Raw genomic sequence first — 13,967 nt, forward strand, 5'->3', positions numbered from 1 at the left:
CCGACCTGGAGACAATCTCTTTTCGATATCCGCCGCTTGGAATGCTGGGAGGAGGGAGGTGGGGGAGCGGCCAAAAGCCTCCTCGGCGAGCGCTCTATTGGGAACAGAGAATGAATCTCTGCGCATGCGTAATTGAGGAGGGAGTCTCCGGTTCGTTCATTCGTTCTGATTTAGAGTTGGGGTGTTCTTATGGCGAGTTAAGTCTGAAGCTGCTGCGGAGTAAGTCATGGCGGGGAACGGGGTTCATCCACGGCAGTGCCAAGTAGAGGAACCTTTGGAGTGAAACACGCGGGGACAGAGTCTTTCAGGATCTTTTGGGAAGCTGGGTAACTTAACGCGCGTGCTAATTTTCCGTGCAAAGGTAATGGGAAAAGAAAAAGGACGGGGAGGGCGGAGAAGGAAAACACCAGAACTAGTCCGTCAAATGTGAAGTTTAAGCCCGAGGGACGATTTTCTTCGATCTTTGTAGGTTGTGTTCGGTTTCTCTTTAAGGTGAACGTGTCCCCTCGCTTGCCTGTTATTATTTTCCAAAAAGGCTAGCAGGCTTCACACGTGACGTTTATAAAGACCTGAATTAGGTACTGTAATGGTATCTTTATGGGCTTGGCAGAATATAGATGTATTCTACTTAAGTGTTATCTCGTTGCATAATTCATATGGGCCCAACTTCATATACTGTATAATGCAATACTGTTAGTGTTCACTTTGAAGGGCCAACGCTGGATACTGTAAATTAAAGCCCTTCTGAAATTGATCTGTCTGCTTCATTTATAGCCGTACTTCTTTGCCAAAAGTATGGCTTTTGCTAGGTTTGGAGCATGCTGTCTGCAAACTTTGTAAACGCTTATATTTTGTAAAGATTGTGTAAACTTGTCATGGTATATTCATAATCATTTACCCAATTTAAGAGTATGAAGTATGAAGGTGCATAGTTCTTAATTTCACCTGGGTAATTTGGAAGTGGGATGAAGAAATACTTCTACATGTATTAATTACTTAATGACATAAGTAGTTGGGTATCCTGAAGTTTTAGCTTATATGGGTTTCTTACACACACACACACACACACACACACACTTGGGCTCCTTATTTCATTCTGATATATTGGTCTTCATTGTTCTATCTTGCTACATTTTAAACTGTTTAACTTTTTTTGGTAACATTGTTCTCTTTATTTATATTTATTCAGTTCTTTGCTTTTTTATGAGCCTGGAAAATATCAAAGCTGTAGTTATTAAGGCCTCGGCAAGTGATTGGACCTTGTTGATTTTGCTCTTAACTTAAAGAAACATTGGTTGAGGTCTGATTTGTATGTAAGTGGGAGATCCAGGAATGTAGGCTAGACTGCGAAATGGGGGGGGGGGGATTCCCAAAGAAACTAGTGACTAACCATTTTCAATTGATCCCAAATGAGCTACCTGGAAATAATCAGATCAAATTCAGAAGAAAGAAGAATTTGGGGGCTTTAATGCAATGGTAAAAAGCCAATTTGGTGTAATGGTTAAAGTACCAGGCTAGAAACCACTATCAACTCTAATCCCATTTTAGGTATGAAGTCAATTGGGTGACTTTCAGCTAATCATTCTCTTTCAGTTCCCAGAAGACAAACCACTTCCAAAAATTGTAGGGACTTGTACAGGCAATCACCAGGAGTCAACATTGACTTAAAGGCACAAAACCAAAAAGTGATTCATTATATCAGGGTGTCAAACTAACACTGTCATGGCAACATAAAGTGATGTATTGGACGGTTTTCCCATTCACTAAACCAGGTGTGGGCGTGGCCAGAGTGTGATGCATCCAGCCTGCGGGAGGGGAGTTTGACAGCCCTGCATTATATAGTCAGGATGAGGCATACGTTGCCTATGAAATCCTATTCTTGTCATTGTCAACAATATTAGTTGAACCTAAACACTTGATTTCATATAGAACAGCACCAGTGCTTTATATAAATATTCTGGATACATCAGCCATTCATCTTCTGTCCTAAATGCCACTCAGCAAATTACAGCTGCCCCATCAGTACATTCTTTTAACAATCAGGCAGATGGTTACATAGCTAATTGTGTGCATATGTAAATGTTGAAGCAATTAAAGCAATTTAGAACACCTAGCAGTCAGTACAAACATAATATTTCTCCGTTCCAGTACTACAGAGTTGGTTTCCTTGGGGGACAGTGGTTCTTTACAGCTGTGTAGAATATTCAGGATACAGTTCAATTACTTTTGATCTCTTCTACATATACCCAAAGTCTTTTCATTTCCCCAGTGGAACCTTTGAAAGAAAATGCTTTACATGCCTCATTAAATATTGTTTTGAAGTTTATTAGAATTTTTTAAAAGAGAAATGTCATTTGAAAAGACGGATTGGCTATGGATATCTTCTTGGAACAAATATTGTAATCTGGCATGAATGCACATCATGGTCCTTGTGGATAACTTATTTCATTCTGCCAGACTCCCTGTCCTATCTGATTTTATTTACTCTAAACAGAATTTCTAATGGTTAGAGTTCAAAAGCTTCTTATCAGCATAATCTTATGCAAATTATTGTTCTATAGAAATTCTAAAAAAATAAAACATATATATGATAGTTGGCCAATGTTTTGCTCAGAAATGTGTACAGTTACCCAAAAACACAGTTAAAATTACTGTGATAATAAGCATCAGGGACAGAGGATAGTAAGATACTACCTCAGAAGATTACTACCTTACAGGTTGCTTTCAGATGTAGATCGCTCTTTTGGTCTCACTGAAACAGGCATATTGTAAGACTACATTCAACTATTTATTAAAATATAAGAATTTAATTGCCCACAATTTTATTTTAAATTGGGAATATTTTAAAATTACCATTTTCCTGAATTATTTCCTTACTTGATTCACTCTTTTGCATAATCGCCATTTGCTGCATACTTCTGGTAATGGTGGAATAGTTTCTTAAAGTCAGAGGTGGTATTCAGCAGGTTCTGACCAGTTCTGGAGAACTGGTAGCAGAAATTTTGAGTTGTTCAGGGAACCGGTGGTAACCTTCCCCCAGGAGTGGGGTGAGAATGGAGATTTTACAGTTTCCTTCCCCTGCCATGCCCACCAAGCCACACCCATTAAGTCATGCCATGCCCACCAAGCCATGCCCACAGAACTGGTAGTAATTTTTTTTTAATCACACCACTGCTTAAAGTCATCACAAAGAACTCCATACCTTGCCTTTTCAATCAGGTCCTGACAATTCTTTCCAGCTGTTCATTTGAATTAGATATCCACAAAGATATTCCTTTCACTTTGAAAATTAGTGGAAATCACATGGCACAGATTCTGAACTTTAGGTTAGTTAGAAGGGGTAAGATGTGAGGTATAACTTTGCAATTACCTCTTGGTGACTTATGAGATATGAGGCCTAAGGTTATCATGTTGCAAAAAAAAAACAACCCTTTCTTGTGTTATACTTCCAAACTCCTCTTACTTGTTTCAAAGTTTGAGTGTCATCCAGATAGTATTGTGAGGTTCAAGAAAATCCTTATGAATAACACCATCTGCATTCCAAGTAAACAGTATCCATGAGTTTTTCTGCCAGAGCGTCAGGTTTTTTCCCCCCTTGCTGGAAAAGTTTTATGACAGTGTTCCATGGACTGATGCTTCATGTCTCTGTCATAATGAAGTGCCTATCTTTTGTTGGCTGTCACAATGTTGTGTAGAAATTCCTCACCTTCATTCTTGTAGTTTGAAAGCAATTATTGACAAATTTCATTTCTGGAAGTGTTCATCTTTGTCATCAGCATACAAGGAATCCATCTAGCACAAATTTTCTAATATTGAACAACACATATTTTGTGAAATGCCAGGCTTGACAGCAATTTTCCTTTCTATGATCTACTGATTGTCCCTAGTCAGTTCATCAATGTCACTCATATAAAACTTGCTGGTTGCTGTTACAGGTTGCCTATTTGTTCTTGATCATGTATATTGGGTCTTCCTAGTTCACCCTCTTTACACTTTTGAGGGCCCAGCTTTGCACAATATTTATATTAACAGTCATTGTCATAAATCTACATTATGCAGTAAATTTTAATTAGCTGTCAAAAATTCAATCACAGTACATTGCCTAAAGCACACTGACCAGTACTCACTGCAGGTTTAGTTTCAATGACAACACAATTTTTTCTCATAACTGTAAAGGGGAAAAAAAGGAGCTGAAAAGCACATCAGGGTTTCTAGTTTGTCAGTGTTGTCATCTATTGGTGATTTATAAAATTGGAGACAATCTTCATTCATCCCTTGTGTGTCTTCCAGCAATTATAGTATACTCATCTGGATTTTAGTGACGGTATCTGATAGGTGAAGGATGGTAGCATATGCCCACTTAGATTTAATATCCTATTTGAGCATTCAGCAATATTGGATTACTTAAGGGAAATAGAAGGACATGGTTGGCTTAATATACCAGTTAAGCTGCAATTTAAGACCTCTGCCACTGAATATTTAGCTTTGCAACTGGGCTTATAAAAACAGACCTTCCTGATTCCTTTTTTTCTCATCACAAATTTTATTATTTTATTATTAAATTTATATGTTACTCATTTCATGAATTCAAGTTACATTTCTGTAGGGAGATTCCTGTGGTATATAAAAGCAGAGGAGAAAGATCAGGAATGCCTAGAAATTGGACGGGATCATGTAGAACAGGGGTGTCAAACTCAAGGCCCGCAGGCCAGATCCAGCCCATGATCTGGCTAGATCTGGCCCAGGAGGCTGCCCTGCTGACAGCGAAGGACCAGCGGAAGGAAGGAAGGAGGAAGGAAGGAAGGAAGGAAGGAAGGAACCAGAGAAAGCAAGTTTTTTTTGGGCGGGGGCAGAAAAAGAAGCAGCATTCCTTGGCTGATAGGGAAAGTAAACCTCAGTCCCCGCAAACCAAGTGCAGTTCCTGCCACTCGTGGGAAAAGAAGGAAGAAAAAGGAGAGCCAAAAGCTAACCCCCCAAGGCTGACATTGCTCTGCCTGGCGGTTGATCTCTCCCTCCTTTCTGGCCACACCCCTTCGGGGGGCCCTGAGGTCAACCACAACCCTGATGCGGCCCTTAATGAAATCGAGTTTGATGTAGAATGAGACAATCAGGAATTACACTATTCTGGAATCTTGAGGAGCTGCAAAGAATGTAGAATTCATCAGATATTTAAACAACACATCATGGTCTTAAGATGTGGTTGAAGTCAATATTCATATACAATAAAATGTTTCCTCTTTACAGGCAGAAAATACTTTCAAGAACAGAATGGATCAATGAAACCTAAAAAAACCCAAAGCAATAAATTTCACCCACCTTAAGTTGTCTGGGTGAGCTTGGGCCAGTTGATCTCTGTCAGTCATCTCACAGGTTGTTGTGGTGGGGAAAATAGGAGGAAGAGTATTAGGTATGTTTGCTACCTTGAGTTATTTCCAAAAATAAAGGAAGTATAAAAAAAAACTTCTAAAAAGTTAACATTTAAATTGCCTTCTTTTACTAGGGATGCATTGGAAAACCATTTGAAGATGAGCTAACAGGATGGGATTTAAATATGTTGGTCATCATGTTTATCTCATTTATTTGTTTCTTTGTATCCTATCTTTATTATTTTTACAAATAACTCACAGCAGTGAACATATCCAACACACCATCTTCTTCCTGTTTTCCCCACAACAGCCATGTTGTTGGGCTGGACTGTCTCTACTTATGTATATCAGAATTAATCTAAAGGAAATTATACAGAAATGTTACTTTGGGGCAGGAATTCATGGATAGTTTGATATTCAGGTGATCAAACAAGTTATAGTAATATACAGAAAAATAAGTACATTTATTTGAGCATATGCTGTATACATGACTGTCTTTCTGGTTCATTGTGAGTCAGTGAGAGTTGACAGGCCTATTCAATTCCTGTGGTCTCGCTACCAAGGAATGGGAAATCCAGTTGAGCACTAGCGTTTTCCCTTTCCCTTTGCTGCCATCTCATGAATATCTAGATATTTGCAGTGTGATAGTCCTACGTACCCAAATGGGATATTACAGTCCCATTACATGGGAGGAGACTAATTGTATTCTTTCATGCTACTGCATTGATAAAATTTGTGGGCAGGAGGAAAGATAAAACATTTTGAAAAATGCCAGTATATAATATACACTGCTCAAAAAAATAAAGGGAACACAAAAATAAGACATCCTAGATCTGAATGAATGAAATATTCTTATTAAATACTTTGTTCATTACATAGTTGAATTTGCTGACAACAAAATCACACAAAAATTATCAGTGGAAATCAAATTTAGCAACTCATGGAGGTCTGAATTTGGAGTTACACTCAAAATTAAAGTGGAAAAAAACACTACAGGCTGATCCCACTTTGATGTGATGTCCTTGAAACAAGTCAAAATGAGGCTCAGTAGTGTGTGTGGCCTCCATGTGCCTGTATGACCTCCCAACAATGCCTGGGCATGCTCCTGATGAGGTGGCGGATGGTCTCCTGAGGGATCTCTTCCCACACCTGGACTAAAGCATCCCCCAACTCCTGGACAGTCTGTGGTGCAATGTGGCGTTGGTGGATGGAACGAGACATGATGTCCCAGATGTGCTCAATTGGATTCAGGTCTGGGGAACAGGCGAGCCAGTCCATAGCGTCAATGCCTTTGTCTTGCAGGAACTGCTGACACACTCCAGCCACATGAGGTCTAGCATTGTCGTGCATTAGGAGGAACCCAGGGCCAACTGCACCAGCATATGGTCTCACAAAGGGTCTGATCTCATCTCGGTACCTAATGGCAGTCAGGCTACCTCTGGCGAGCACATGGAGGGCTGTGCAGCCCCCTAAAGAAATGCCACCCCTGATATTTCCGGTTTGAGCCTCTTCGGCGACAGACCGAAACCTCGTCTCTGTGAGGCTTCGATCTGTGCTCGCCGCTGGAGTGCCCCAAGCCAACTAGTTTCGAGGCTAAGCCACCCCGTAGAGGTGGTGAAGAGGGGGGAGACTGCCTGCAGGATTGAGGAGAGCCGCATCTCTCCTCCCCAGCTGCCCATTACTCTCTTTCCTGAAGGCGGTTGTAGCGGTGGTCAGAAATGGCCACCACAAAGAAGAACTTGACCGGAAAAGAATGTGCAGGAGGAAGATAAGAAAAGAAAGTTTTGGTTGACCGGGTCAAACAGTAAAAGCAACAAATAAGGTATCCTGGAATTGAAACTATTAAAAAAAGAACAATAACATTGTTCCCTAAGAAGATTTTTAAGCTGCGAAAGAGAGAAAAGGGAAAAGATTTGTTTTTGTTTTTTCTCCTTTTCCTATACTGACAGCTAAGAGACTTAAGCAAGAAATTGGAAAAAAAATCCACTTTGACATTAATAGGCATTTAATGCTGAAAATAAAAAGTCAAAGGGATAATAAAGATTTTTGGATAATCAAAAGCTTTTGAAAAACAGGAAAGGAGAGAAAAAGAATAAAAGAGCAGGATCTGGAAGGGAGGAGACTGCCTGGAATTAAAAAGAACTTACAGCAAAATCTCACCAAGACTTCCAAAAGTTACATTTTAACTGAAATATCGCAACAAAAACCCCAGGAAGAGAAAGTGGAAAAAGAAATAAGAAGAAATAATTATAATTCCCTGTTCTTTAAGCTCTTGGTTTGATTTTAGTTTCGCCTGGGTGTCTAATAATTCATTGTAGTTTATCATTTTACCCAAGTCTAGTCTATTCAGGTGCATCATGGCCTCCATAGTTGACAACCAATTTGGTATCTTCATATAATGTTTTTTTAATCCTCCATATTTAGATTAGTGAATATCTTATTTGGTGTTGATTGAAATAGGCATGTGCTTTATCTTTTTTCTCCCACAGGAATGCATGCCAACCTATCTGGAGGTCATGACCTTCTAATGTTAATATTTTTTTATCTTTTAATTTAACCCAATCTAATTTAATCCAATTTAGTACCGCTGCCTGATAATAAAGCTCCCACACTGAGCTTCTTAATGAAAATCTGATACTCTTATATTTGAACTGGACCAGTCTCTTCCAGTTAGCAATAAGGGTGAGATTGGCTTAGGGTCTAATCAGTTTCAGGGAGCCATCCAGAAGGAGGGTTCTAATCAACTAATTAAGGTCACAGTTGAGCTTGTTAGGAAAGGCTGAGCTCGGAAAAAAACAACTCAAGAAGGGATAGTTCATTTAAGTAATCTCTTTGCACTGCGAGGAGCAGGGCTGGGATTCAACCCGTGTTACTACCGGTTCACACACATGTACAGCATTTGCAAAAAAAATCAGTTGTGTAGCCAAGACAGCTGACAAGCGTGCAGCATTTGAAAATCCTTTTCTTTCCTGTTTTTTCAACCTGAGCTGTGCCGCGCAAAGCAGCTGAGGTTGAAAAAGCAGGAAATAAAGGACAGCCAAGAGCCCGGGCAGGCAGCTGGGTCAAACAGATGACCAGAAGATCGTTTCAGCGAACCGGTTCGGTGACTGCTGCTCTTCGGAGCTACCTATAGAACCAGACCAAACCAGTAGCATCCTACCCCTGGCGAGGAGGTAAAAATGGAGAAAGGGGTCAGGCATAGGACACTGTATGAAAGAACTTTATCTGAACAAGATTGCAGCAACCAGCTATCTTCTCCACATCTCTATGTATCTATCTCAATACACACAGTGTCACATATGTCTACTTAGCAGCGGTGTTGCTCTATGACCATTTTGCTGGAATCAATTGAAGTCACTAAATGACACTATATTAATATTAGAACTGGCTTAATTACAAGTGTTTCTCAGTTTATATTTTTGGATAATCTTAATATTGCCAAGCAATATTTTGCATAGCTTAACAGCGTATATATTCTGCAATTCCAACAAGATAACTGTTAGGGTAGCTTAAATAAAATTGATCTAAATATGTTTCCTAAGACTGTCTTATTTTTCTTTCCCTTTCTCCTAGTAAAGATCCATAAACACTATGTAACAGATCACTTACTGATAGTACTACAGATTGGAAAAAAGATTTTAGAAATGGCTTTTCTTGAAGAAAATGCATAAATGAAAAAAATATTATGCTTGACTGGTAAGGTAAATGTTCTAAAAATGTTGATTTTTGGATACTCATCCCAAATTCTTCTTTAATCATTGCTTCATTCAAAATGCATGACTTTTTTTTGCATTGTGCATTTTTATTTTAATCTGGACATAAAAATCTTGGTGAACAGATCGAATCAAAATGTTAATTCAAGATTACTGATAAAATCAAATGTGTGTACAAACCTTTTTAAAACTTTATTTTTATAATGGTGGTTGATCTCATTCAGTAAAAGAAAATGCCTTTTTCTCTATATGTACATTTTGGTATGTAATATAGAGAAACATGGTTCTGTCACAACAACCATATCCAGACTAATGTGATAATTTTTCACTTTTAAGTAGGGGATTCTCTGGCAAGGTATATTTGCCTACCAATTTTTTTTTTTTTCATGAGAAGAGCTATTGTATTTTGGTTACAGTCAGTAAAACTACTGGTAGTTCCAAGTGCCCATTCATTTTTCAGCAATTGCTGACGTGTCTAAGGAGTTTGATTTCAATAACTACATCCAGAAAGAGTATCAACAGTTGCTACAGTTCAGTGGATGCCAAGGTGTCAGCACTTGCTAGCAGGTTAAAGATTTATATGGTCTAAAAAGGTCCAACCAAAGTATACAATCTTACTTATGTTTTAATAAGTCAATTTAAAGTTTTTAATCTGTTTAATAAGACCTGTAAACTTTAAAAATTATTTATGGCATGGTATTTAGCTGAAAAGTACTGAAAGACTTACAGCAATCTAAAAAGATTAAAGTAGTAGTTGTAGTAGTAGTAGATGATTAATACAGTATCTTTCGGAATAAAATGTACTTCAAAGGAGATACATTTTCATTGCAAATTATATGTGTTACTTTCTGATCAATAAATAATATATCTGATTTTAATTTTTTATCGATATAAACACCTGTTGCTTTTTCCCCCCTTGCTATTTATTCCAATATAATGTTGTATGCATTTGTGTGCCCTCAGTTAAACCAGACAGCATGGCCTAACTTCCTATTCAGTTTTTAATGCATACCTATGGCCAGCAGCCTAGTAAGGAGACAGATAATTTTAAGAGGATTAACTCTTAAAGCAGAAAATAATATTAGCAGGAAAAATATCTCAGTTCAAAGAAAGGTAACTCAGTTCAGAGTAAGTGATTTGGTCCCTAAGGATGGCGTGCTATTTCTTTTGAAGTCAAAGCTTTCTGCTCTTGTCATTGAAAAAGAAGGAATTAGGATGTTATAATTCCTGAGACTAACAATACAAACCCATGCGTATATCTTTAGAAGTGAAGCTCAGTGTGTAGGCTTCTATAAGGTAGTAGTTTTCCTCTCCCCCCCAAAAGCATTACTGAAAGTATTGTTGGAATAGATGATTCTCTTCTAAGCAGTTATGAACCAGCCCATCTTGTTGAATGTTTTTGTTTTTCAAAATTGTAATTAGCAAAATACCAGATGTTATCACATTTTTAAGTCTGTGTGAAAGCAAGTGAGTGAAACCAGCAAGCAATATTGCTTGGATATAAAGCTGCAGCCTTTATGTTAAAATGTGTCCATTTTTTGGTGAAAATAAGTTTTATTTACTTATAGAGATAAGTAGCCATCTTCTGGTTTTCAGTTAATCTTCTCTGTGTATATTTATGTTGATGGAAGCAGATGTTTAAAAGAAGCTGAATTTTTTTTTACAGATAGTTTGTATGAGTTCCAGAGAAGATGGCTTATGTTAGCCTAAAGGAATTTGGACTAATATTTGGAGTAGTGGCCGCTTGCTACTGGAACAGTCTATTTTGTGGCTTTGTTTTTGATGATGTTTCTGCCATTTTGGACAATAAAGATTTGCATCCTTCAACTCCAATTAAGAATCTTTTTTTGAATGACTTCTGGGGAACACCCATGTCTGAGGTAAATATTCCCTACAGGACACTTAAAGCATTTTTATAAAGCATTGAACCAATGCGTAGACCTACTTTGCACTTCAAAAATGTCATTTCAGCCTTCAATGATATTTTACAAAATGCTGAAATTTTATTTTTCTTTCATTTTATTTTACAACATATATGATGACCAGGATATAAATCTTGATCATCAAGATATTAAAGATGACAGGAAAAATCAATGTAATTCAAACTAGATTATCTGAAATTCGTACTTTATAAACCCTCATCATATCAGAAAAAAAATTGGAATGAGCAAGTAGACTCTGTCATACACAGAGAGCTTCAGGGAGAAGATTTGATTGTTTTTGAGCAAACAGAATTGGCATGAGTGCCCTCAAGGTTCAGGGGGACATTGGCAATTTTTCAAATCTCCTATTCATGTTACTTTGAATGTTTGAAGAGAAAATACAATGTAATCTAGCAATGTACAAAGGAGTGGATTTGTGCAGTCTATGTAAACTATGCAAACTATGCATTTGCCTAGTTTGTCTATCTGGCTGTTCATTTATCATCATCTTTAAGGCGGGAGATACGTATATACTACTTGTTTAGGCTTCTAAAACTTTTTTTTAGAATTTTCCATTTTACCAATAGCTTTTATTCCTTTTCATCTATGTGATGTTGTTTACTTCTTTGTTTTGTCTTTTTAGGAGAGAAGTCATAAGTCGTATCGCCCTCTCACTGTCTTCACATTTCGTTTGAACTATCTTTTCAGTGAATTAAATGCTATTTCTTACCACTTCCTGAATGTCATCTTTCACGCAATTGTTTGTATCATTTTCCTCAAAGTCTGTAAGCTTTTCTTGGACAACAAAAGCAGTTTGGTTGCATCTTTACTATTCGCAGTACATCCCATACATACTGAAGCAGTAAGTACATTTAAAGGTCTTGCTAGTTCAAACTGGAGAGTTCTTAAACAGTGTAGGGAAACAATGCAGGGTGATGATAGTGAGAAAACAATTTAAAGAAATGGGGGGAAATGTTAAAATAAGGGGGTTTTTTTATTCTCAAATACATCTACATTTAAACCTATCATGTACTTCCAGACATTACCTTTCCAGCTACCACATGATTGTGTTAGTGCATTTGAAGTGTGCTTTAGGAAGTGAACTGGCATAAGCAGTGAATTGCTCCCTTGTTAAAGCTGTGAGGCAACTTGTCCTATTGAAGGCTTGTGCAATTGTGTCAAAAACGTTCCAAGGTCATGTGTTTGGCAGGGCTTCTGCTTGGCAAAATGACTGTTAATGTACATACACAGTACTCAGATTACATCATGTCTTTTGAATCCAAAGAGCTTTTTCTAAGCATATATTCACTGAGCAATCAACATTTTCCCTCATTCTTGGTCTCTGAATGAGTCAGATTCTTCTTACTCTATTTTCTCTTTCCCACCCATCCATTTATGTCATGTAACCAAAAGAGAAAGGAAGAAAGAAAAGTTTATTCTAGGTCACATTTGTTTGGGATATAATGCACATTTTTTCTCCAAAATTCATTCCTGACTAAAAATAAAACAACTCTGATATGGCAACTTGCTTTCTTCCTAAGTTCTGCAAGTTAAAACCAAGCAAGTCAGTCCTGATTAATTTGGGTATGTGGGCTGGGAGTTGGAAAAGCACCCTGGAAAAAGGCAATGGCAATACTTTATATACTATCCTCAAGAAAAGTCCATGGATGTGTTAATATAAGTCAACAGGAGTTGGGCTTGACCTCAGAGCAGGGTGTCAAACTTGCAGGCCACGGGCCAGATGTGTCACATGTTGGCCTATGCCCGGTTTAGCAAAGGACGACACCGTGATGACACGACTTTGACACCTATGCCTCAGAGCATCTTCACTTTACTTATAATACTAATTTAGAATATGGGCATTTCCTTGTTTATCCACATGATGGCAGTCTAATTCTGTTCCTGCATATTTCATCAAAACAATGGAAGGTCGGAACTCTTAATACAAATATATAAGATTTTTTTTTGTCCATTACTTTAATACTTTATCTCATTTTATTTAAATGATTTATATTGCTGTATCTTTTATTTAGGTAACTGGTGTGGTGGGCAGAGCAGAACTTCTCTCCTCAATTTTTTTTCTGGCTGCTTTTCTGTCCTATACCAGATCCAGAGGGCCGGAAAACACTATAGGTAAAGCAAACAATCAGTGGTCAATAATTCATCCCCTACCCCACATCCTCAATGTAGTTACTTAAAGCCCGGATAGGGAAACTGGTTGTGTGATTTCTTAAAGCCCGGATAGCAGTGGTTGTGTGATTTCAAATCACTGTGTAACAAGTCAGTTCAGACCTATCTGTTGTTCTATGGATAAGAGTAAAGAATATATTAATATGAAAGCCAGAGAGCGATAGGTCCCAATCATACCCTTAGCACTGGAATCAATCATTCCTTGCTGCATCTCTGCCACCACATGTCTCACAATAAAAAATATTTTAAGGAAAGCCGACATCTGTAAAAGGTCACCCAATCCTAATTTAAGGAAACGAGCAAAGGCCACATGATTTTGGAAGTTGTGGCAGGGCACCAGATTGAAGAACTATACCTTGGCATGGCATCTACAAATGAATGTTACAGTATAAGATGGTACTTCTATTCTTAAATAGCTATAAAATGTGGTCAGTCTCCAATAAAACCATCTGGCAAGACAATGTGCATTCAGTGTTCAGAGAGTAAGGAAATATTTCCAGGCTGACATTTGAATTGCAATGTTGCTTTTCCCAATTTCATGAAGACTAACTATTTTTGTACCTTGCAGTGTGGACTCCTATTGCAGCAACAGTTTTTTTGGTGGCTGTTGCTACATTATGTAAGGAACAAGGAGTAACCGTGGTGGGGATATGTTGTGTCTATGAAGTATTTATTGCTCAAGGGGTAAGGAATTTATCTGATTCAATTTCAAATCTGAAATTAAAACATGGAGACATTTGGCTATGGGATTTAAATGATTCCCTTTAGATATATTT

At 37.9% G+C, this 13,967-nt stretch overlaps 2 protein-coding genes across 6 annotated transcripts in view; one reads left to right on the forward strand and one right to left on the reverse strand.

Annotated features, from left to right (window-relative positions):
- The window catches only part of CEP290 (centrosomal protein 290), a 72,380-nt gene extending 72,334 nt beyond the window's left edge, over nucleotides 1-46 (reverse strand). Inside the window, exon 1 of the mRNA XM_087968051.1 lies at nucleotides 6-46. The gene's annotated coding sequence lies outside the window, so the exon portion shown is untranslated. The remainder of the gene's footprint in view (nucleotides 1-5) is intronic.
- A 53-nt stretch (nucleotides 47-99) lies between these two features.
- TMTC3 (transmembrane O-mannosyltransferase targeting cadherins 3) overlaps nucleotides 100-13,967 on the forward strand; it is a 32,693-nt gene continuing 18,825 nt past the window's right edge. The window contains exons 1-6 of one of the 5 annotated variants that reach the window (XM_087968053.1): nucleotides 100-219; nucleotides 8,940-9,062; nucleotides 10,746-10,959; nucleotides 11,645-11,863; nucleotides 13,035-13,134; nucleotides 13,760-13,875. In XM_087968053.1, coding sequence (XP_087824179.1) covers nucleotides 10,771-10,959; nucleotides 11,645-11,863; nucleotides 13,035-13,134; nucleotides 13,760-13,875 — 624 coding nt within the window. In that variant the 5' untranslated portion in view covers nucleotides 100-219; nucleotides 8,940-9,062; nucleotides 10,746-10,770. Of the gene's footprint in view, nucleotides 362-8,939; nucleotides 9,068-10,745; nucleotides 10,960-11,644; nucleotides 11,864-13,034; nucleotides 13,135-13,759; nucleotides 13,876-13,967 lie in introns of all 5 variants that reach the window. The other 4 variants (XM_087968055.1, XM_087968054.1, XM_026693578.2 and 1 more) reach the window with 4 other exon arrangements.

Source organism: Notechis scutatus, chromosome 6 (genome assembly GCF_049901735.1).
Source record: "Notechis scutatus isolate UNSWTSFEM ecotype Mainland chromosome 6, rNotScu1.2, whole genome shotgun sequence".
In the NCBI taxonomy this organism is placed as follows: domain Eukaryota; kingdom Metazoa; phylum Chordata; class Lepidosauria; order Squamata; family Elapidae; genus Notechis; species Notechis scutatus.